The sequence below is a fragment of the Brassica oleracea genome, chromosome C7 (assembly GCF_000695525.1).
Source record: "Brassica oleracea var. oleracea cultivar TO1000 chromosome C7, BOL, whole genome shotgun sequence".
NCBI classification, from domain to species: Eukaryota; Viridiplantae; Streptophyta; class Magnoliopsida; order Brassicales; family Brassicaceae; genus Brassica; species Brassica oleracea.
In genome coordinates, this window is record NC_027754.1 from 13,922,621 (window position 1) to 13,930,166 (window position 7,546).

The 7,546-nt window shown below is 39.9% G+C and overlaps 1 protein-coding gene across 4 annotated transcripts; it reads left to right on the plus strand.

Annotated features, from left to right (window-relative positions):
• The first annotated feature begins 2,053 nt into the window (after window positions 1-2,053).
• On the plus strand, window positions 2,054-5,738 carry LOC106306168 (serine/arginine-rich splicing factor 4). Of its 4 annotated transcripts, none has more exons than XR_001263120.1 (5): window positions 2,054-2,810; window positions 2,899-3,336; window positions 3,477-4,002; window positions 4,098-5,286; window positions 5,374-5,738. XR_001263120.1 is itself a non-coding variant. In XM_013742666.1 (4 exons), exons 1-4 carry the CDS (start codon window positions 2,258-2,260, stop codon window positions 5,209-5,211), a joined length of 2,631 nt encoding a protein of 876 aa, XP_013598120.1. In that variant the 5' UTR covers window positions 2,054-2,257; the 3' UTR covers window positions 5,212-5,372. The 4 variants fall into 4 exon arrangements, 2 of the variants coding, with proteins under 2 accessions (XP_013598120.1, XP_013598121.1); XR_001263121.1 differs by having other exon boundaries at window positions 5,420-5,738; XM_013742666.1 differs by lacking the exon at window positions 5,374-5,738 and having other exon boundaries at window positions 4,098-5,372.
• The last annotated feature ends 1,808 nt before the right edge of the window (window positions 5,739-7,546 follow it).

Sequence of the window (7,546 nt, forward strand, 5' to 3'; positions counted from 1 at the left end):
GCTTCTTTACTGTCTCAACCTCATCTTTTTCAAGTATTTACAATATTGCCACTGCAATGAATAGTGGCAACAACCTTGTACGAACTGTTTGGAGCTTTTATTGCCCTTTAATGCACGTAAATCTCTTTACACTCTCTCTGTTTCAATTGTTATGAACTAAAAACAACATTTCTTTCACTTTCTCTCTATATTCATCCAAAAAACTCAAGCTTTTGATTCAAAATATGGGCTATGGTTGACAGAGCCATATTTCTTTCGTTTTTACTTACGGTTGCTTTCGTTTGAGGTTCTGGGTGGTTGGAGAAGACCTTGTGTGCAAACGAAGTCATCTCACCTAGTTTAAGGTACGAATTTGAATTTTTTTTCAAGATCTGTTCGCGTAGAAGACTTACTAGTAAGTCATCTGTATGTAGAAGACTTACTGATGAGTCTTCTGGTCAAACGGACGACTTAAATTAAGTCGTCCAGCTTTGTTTGTTAAAAAAAAACACTTCAGACGACTTATATATACGTCGTCTATGAGAAACGGGCTAGTTTTGCATTTGACCGAATCGTGTCAGATCTTTGACTATTTCTGGACGACTTATAATTCAGTCGTCTCTGGGAAAGTTAAAATTTCAATATTTTATGAAAACTTGACGACTTACGTGTAAGTCGTCCTAGGTTAGTTTTGTAATTGAAAAATAAAACTTCATAATTTAACTTTAACCAGACGACTTAATATAAAGTCGTCCAGCTAAACGACTTAATTTAAGGTCGTCCGGGATAAGCAAGGTTTGACCAGAAAATTGGGAAAAATTCTGGACGACTTTGCTTTCCCCGGACGACTTTAAATTAAGTCTTCTGGAGGGACGACTTTATATTAAGTCGTCTGGTTAAAGTTAAATTATGAAGTTTTATTTTTCAATTACAAAACTAACCTAGGACGAATTACACGTAATTCGTCAAGTTTTCATAAAATATTGAAATTTTAACTTTCCCAGAGACGACTGAATTATAAGTCGTCCAGAAATAGTCAAAGATCTGACACGATTCGGTCAAATGCAAAACTAGCCCGTTTCTCGTAGACGACGTATATATAAGTCGTCTGGAGTGTTTTTTTTTAACAAACAAAGCTGGACGACTTAATTTAAGTCTTCCGTTTGACCAGAAGACTCATCAGTAAGTCTTCTACATACAGATGACTTACTAGTAAGTCTTCTACGCGAACAGATCTTGAAAAAAAATTCAAATTCGTACCTTAAACTAGGTGAGATGACTTCGTTTGCACACAGGGTCTTCTCCAACCACCCAGAACCTCAAACGAAAGCAACCGTAAGTCAAAACGAAAGAAATATGGCTCTGTCAACCATAGCCCATATTTTGAATCAAAAGCTTGAGTTTTTTGGATGAATATAGAGAGAAAGTGAAAGAAATGTTGTTTTTAGTTCATAACAATTGAAACAGAGAGAGTGTAAAGAGATTTACGTGCATTAAAGGGCATTAAAAGCTCCAAACAGTTCGTACAAGGTTGTTGCCACTATTCATTGCAGTGGCAATATTGTAAATACTTGAAGAAGATGAGGTTGAGACAGTAAAGAAGCCATTTTCGAAAAAAAGAAAAAAAAAATGTTAATGGCATTTTCGTAGATAAAATGCAGGTGTGGGGTTAAAATCTCAAAAAAAAAAGGAGTCAAAAGAAAAAGTTAGTTTTCTGTTTGACTTCAAGTTTTGAGTCAAAAAGCCCTATTAGTTGTGAAAAAAACTTATATTTATAGAAAACATCATCGATGCATATTCTGTTTGGAACTACAAGTCCACTAGTAATCCAATTATATTATCATACATCATTGATCCATATTCTGATTCTCCTGATTCCACTTTGGAATTTTTTGTAACGAGAGCAATATAGTTGAAGAAGATGGAAATAAATTTCGAATTCGATACAATGTTATTTTGTAATTCTGGTCTCAAACATAGGGACCTAAAACTCGAAGAGCCTCTATTTAACAGAGAGGGTTATAGTTCTTTGCCTACGCCTAAAAAAAGAAAAGTAAATAATTAAAAAAATCGTCCACTTGCGGCTTAGATAAAAAGATTCGACTTTGTCCCCTTTCCCTTCGATTCGATTGCATATCTAGAAACCCTAGACCCGCCGGGATCTACCTCCGAGTTCCCCCATTCTCTCTTCTCTCTCTAGTTTTGGTGATGGAAGCTTAGCCTCTGCTCTATTCAGATCGACGGAAGCCGAAACTGCTGTTAAGCGCTACTTGCGTCAATGGCTTCTAACGCCGGTAAGCCCTTCTGGATGAAACACGCCGAAGACGCCAAAATCAAAGACGACGGAGAGAAAGACGCCGCCGCAAAAGCAGCTTTCGACGCCACTTTCAAAGGCTCCGACCAACAAACGCCGTTGATTGAACCTGCTCCATCTTCCACGGCACCGGAATCTTCACCAGAATCCGATAGCGATTCCGACGACGAATCTGATTACCTATCGAGAAAACCAATCGGTCCTGTGGATCCGAGTAAGTCCACGGCTTCCGGAGCTGGCATCGGTGGAGGAACGGCCTGTGCTCCGTCAACGTTTATAGTAGTAACGAAGGACTCTGATGGAAGAAAAGTTCCTAATGGTGGGGCTTTGATTAGGGTTAAAGTGTCTCCTGGTGTTGGTGTTGGTGGTACTGATCAAGAAGGTGTGGTGAAAAATGTTGGAGATGGGAGTTATTCTGTTACCTACGTTGTGCCTAAGAGAGGTAACTATATGGTGAGCGTTGAGTGCAATGGGGTTGCTATCATGGGAAGTCCTTTCCCTGTCTTCTTTAGCCAAGGTATGATCTTCATCTCACTTTCAAATAATTAACTTATGATTGTTCGTCTGATGTTCAAAGGTTCTGTCTTTATCAAAAACTGAAACAGGGTCTTCTTCTACCGGACTGATTGGTTCTGCTCCAGCTTCATACTCAAACCTTATCAATCAGACAATGCCAAACATGCCGAACTACACTGGTTCTGTTTCGGGTGCTTTCCCAGGGATGTTAGGGATGGTTCCTGGCATTTCCCTTGGTCCTTCAGGTGGTGCTATACTGCCTGGGGTTGGAGCTTCTCTTGGGGAAGTGTGCCGGGAATATCTTAACGGTAGATGTGCAAACACTATGTGCAAGTTGAATCACCCTCCACAGAATTTGCTCATGACTGCTATAGCTGCAACAACAAGCATGGGTAATCTAAGTCAGGTACCTATGGCTCCTTCGGCTGCAGCAATGGCTGCTGCTCAGGCTATTGTCGCTGCACAAACCCTTCAAGCCCACGCTTCTCAGATGCAAGCACAGTCTCGATCAAACAAAGGCTCTTTAGGTATTCTGTCCTTTCATTCTTGGCCTCTCTCTCTCTCTATAATATATACGCGATTTTTGTTTGGGTCCCTTGTGGATTCTATATGTAATTACATAGAAATTTAGTTTGCTTCCTGTTGGGATACTCATGAGTTGAAGTAGTTTCTGATTTAGGTTCCCCGGAAAAGGAAGTAACGGGGGAAGCATTGAAGAAATTTCTCCAAGTTAGCAATCTGAGTCCTCTGCTTACAACTGAACAGCTTAAGCAGCTGTTTAGCTTCTGTGGCACAGTGGTTAACTGTACTATAACTGATTCGAAGGATCTTGCTTATATAGAATACGGAAAGACCAAAGAAGCAACCGCTGCTTTGGCATTAAATAATATGGAAGTCTGTGGTAGGCCTTTGAATGTTGAGATTGCGAAATCGCTTCCTCGAAAACCATCTTCCGATAACTCTTCTTCGTCCTCATTACCAATGATGATGCAACAGGCCGTCGCGATGCAGCAGATGCAGTTCCAACAGGCTATACTGATGCAACAAGCCATGGCTACTCAGCAGGCTGCGAATAGGGCTGCCACCATGAAGTCTGCCACCGAGCTTGCAGCAGCTAGAGCTGCAGAGATAAGCAGGAAACTGAATCCTGATGGAGTTGTAAATGACGAGAAAGAAGACGACAAGAAACCTAGGTGGGCTTCCATGACCTGTGGCTTGCTCTTTGCTCTTTTTGATGACATTGTCATATTATTTGAGAGCTGAACTGATAGTCGCCACTCTTGTGCAGGTCACCATCTAACTCTCCAGCCAGATCTAGATCGAAGTCAAAATCACCAATTAGTTACAGGCGAAGGCGGAGATCTCCGACTTATTCACCACCCTTTCGTCGCCCACGAAGTCATAGGTCAAGATCACCGTTTAGATATCATCGGCGATCAACCTATGAGGAGAGAAGGCGGTCATATAGAGATTCGAGGGATATTTCGGAAAGTAGGAGATACGGTAGATCAGATGAGCACCATTCATCTAGGTCAAGGAGAAGTAGGAGTGTAAGCCCCAAGAAGAGAAAATCCAAGCAGGATGATTCAGAGCTGTCAAGACATCGACGGGATAGCTCATCTCGCGGGGATAAGAAATCATCTCGCGCTCGTTCACGATCGCCTAGGCGAGATAAGGAAACTAACTCAACACCAAGAGATGATGAAGAAACAAAACACAAACGTAGAGCTCGTTCAAGATCTAGATCAGTGGAAGATTCTGCAGATAAGAAGGATGAAGCTAGAGCTGAGGAACTGAAACATCACAAAAACCGGTCAAGATCTCGTGAAGATCGGAAAAGAACCAGAGCCTCATCCAGAAGTTCTGATGATACTGAACGGAAACACAGGGGGAGGTCCAGGTCTAGATCATTGGAAATCAACAATGGCTCTCATGAGGAAGTTGATGGTGCTGAAGAGAATGACGGCAATATGAAGGAGGAGAGGAGGGGAAGGTCTAGGTCTAGATCATTGGAAACTAACCACAGATTTTCTAGAAGAAATGAGGTGGATGAAGATAAAAAGACAGGATCACGTAGAAGGAGGTCCAGGTCAAAATCAGCGGAGGGTAAGCGTAGTCATCATAGCAAGGAGACTCAGAGCAGGGACAGAAAGTCTAAGCGACGCAGTGGAAGGCGGTCGAGGTCGGTGTCTTCTGAGGGTAGGCATAGGAGAGAGAGAAGGTCATCCCCTGATGAAAAGAAATCATCAAGACATAAGGGACACTCAAGGTCGAGATCAAGATCGAGAGAGAAGAGGAATTCAAGAGATAAAAGATCAAAACGTCATGAAAGATTGCGGTCAGCTTCTCCTGGTGACGACAAAGGAAGAGGTGATAGATCCTCTCCTGTTAGTTCTGAATGATCAGCTGTTTAAAAAGCAGACTGTCCTTGGGCCTTTTCTCCAATTGAAACGTTCTACTTTTCAAATTTATCAATGGTACTTTCGATGAACTGTTCAAAGATTATCAAAACTGTTTCTGCTTCACATCCATCTTTCAAGATATATGGTAGATTGTTTCAGCAGCTTTCAGGTTAAAGAGTGACGTAAATTTTGTTACGGTCTCTTTCAGGAAAACAGCCTCAAGTATGAGCAACTTCAAGTATGAGCATAGTTTTCGATTCTCTTGAAAATCTTCAATTGGTTTCTTGATCCTTAGGATTGTAGACTCAGTGGATTGACAGGTATTCGTATCTGACTAATGTCAATGTACCATTAGGCTGTTGTACGGAAACCTGATCCTCACATAATCTCTGCTTTGTTTTTCTTTCCTTTTTTTTGGTGCGGGGGATTAAATGCAAGTTCACCAACACACACATCTTTGAGATTAGTGTCGTCATTGTAATAATAGTTGAGTGGAAATGGAATATTATACAACCAATCAAAGATCATCTTCCATTATGATCAACATGTTCCTCTTAAAGTTTAACATCAGTTCCATTTGTTCGAGAGGATCCATGGTTCGTCTTCTTCAAGGGTCATTGCTTGTAGAGTTCTTTGATAAAACTCGGAAGAGGATAATGAGTGTATAGACAATGCTTTTGCTATGAGCTTAATTAGGACAACAATAATAAATACCTTGGTTTCATTTGGCTACGTATTTCATACTTTTACAAGAATTGAAATAGCCCCAAAAAAAGAATAAAATCTACAAGAATTTAGTAAAGACTCGAGTCTAGTTTACTTTTAAAAATAGAGCCGAGTCTACTGTGTATAGAAAATGTTTTTTTTTTAATTTTCTTCTTGTTAAGACTTGAGATAAGATTCGTGAGAATGTGTTGTATATTTTTTATTATTTACACCACTATATATAGTGGCTCATACAAGGTGGAGTCAAATGGAGAATTGATTACAAAAATACTCTACATAATGACATGATCAAACTCATAAAGACTAAGATTGAATGGGTCTTCCATGTGGTTGGATGTAAACCCCCAATGGACTCTAGTCTTGAACTTGTATGGTCTTGAACTTGTATGGTGTTGAACTTGTATAGTCTAGATTATGGACCATCCACTTCATGATTCATAACACTCCTCCTTGGATGCCATAACCATATAGAGTTTGTAACATGCTAATGTTGCCTCATTAAAACCTCTCCCGGAAAACCCAAAACCCAATGTGGTAAAAAGGGAAACCAGAGAAAGGAAAAAGAGTACAACACACATTACTCCCCCTGATTTGGACATCACTGAAGGTCCTTGAGTCTATGTGTGCCAATCTTGTTGCGTGAACTTCCTGAATGTGCAAGAGGGCAATGATTTGGTGAAGAGGTCGGCTGAGTTTTCACTAGACCGGATCTGAAGGACGTTGACCTCTCCAGCTTTCTGCAACTAATGGGTAAAGAAGAACTTGGGTAGAATATGTTTGGTTCGGTCAGCTTTGATATACCCGTCTTTGAGTTGAGCAATGCAAGCTGCATTATCTTCATATATGATGGTCGGACCCGTTGGGTCGCATATGGACGCATAATGTGGTCCTATACCTTTTGTTCAAAGATGAACTTCGATCTTATAGCTTATCTTTATAATAGCTTATTCATTCATACCACAACTTGGTTGGTTCATGCTGAGAATTCAACCAACCAAAAGTATTAACAAAATTTGGCTAATTTGTGGTGATGGTCTATAACCTTTTCTAAGGTTTAATGAATAACCATTTAACCTATCTTAGGCTGGTTAGTATAAAACACAAGGAATTTAAAATTCCTCTATGGACTGATTTGAATTGTTCTTATAGAACTCTTCACTTGCTTACATGTAGTAATTTAATTCAGTCCATGAACAACTTTAGGAAAATGCTGTTCAAGAGAACTTCTTTTCTCATCTTTTGATTATGAGCTCAATACCGTTTGGTAAACCTTTTGGTACCAGTAATATTATCATCATCATCCAGTGAGTCATATATAGCATACTACATCTTTTGAATTTCTTCCAGACATCATATGTAGTGAAATATGTAGTAGTATCCACCACATTGGATTATATAGACCTTTCCCGGTCTGTCTCACGATTTATCCTTCTTTCAGGATTTATATATTCACTGGGCATCATATGGCGTTTACATATTCATGGACAACACAATACGCCTTTTATATATCACTTTAAACCCCACGTTTCTTTTATTATTCATTATGAGTACTCTTGTGTGGGTTTATGATCCTCGATACATATCTTTGTATTCATGTGCTACATACTTG

What these genes read in the sequence shown, in the direction of transcription:
- LOC106306168 (XM_013742666.1), top strand. Translation starts at nt 2,258, where the DNA reads ATGGCTTCTAACGCCGGTAAGCCCTTCTGGATGAAACACGCCGAAGAC. An exon ending in ATCAAACAAAGGCTCTTTAG is followed by an intron (nt 3,337 to 3,476) that starts GTATTCTGTCCT and finishes GAGTTGAAGTAG; the next exon opens with TTTCTGATTTAGGTTCCCCG. An exon ending in GAAGACGACAAGAAACCTAG is followed by an intron (nt 4,003 to 4,097) that starts GTGGGCTTCCAT and finishes ACTCTTGTGCAG; the next exon opens with GTCACCATCTAACTCTCCAG.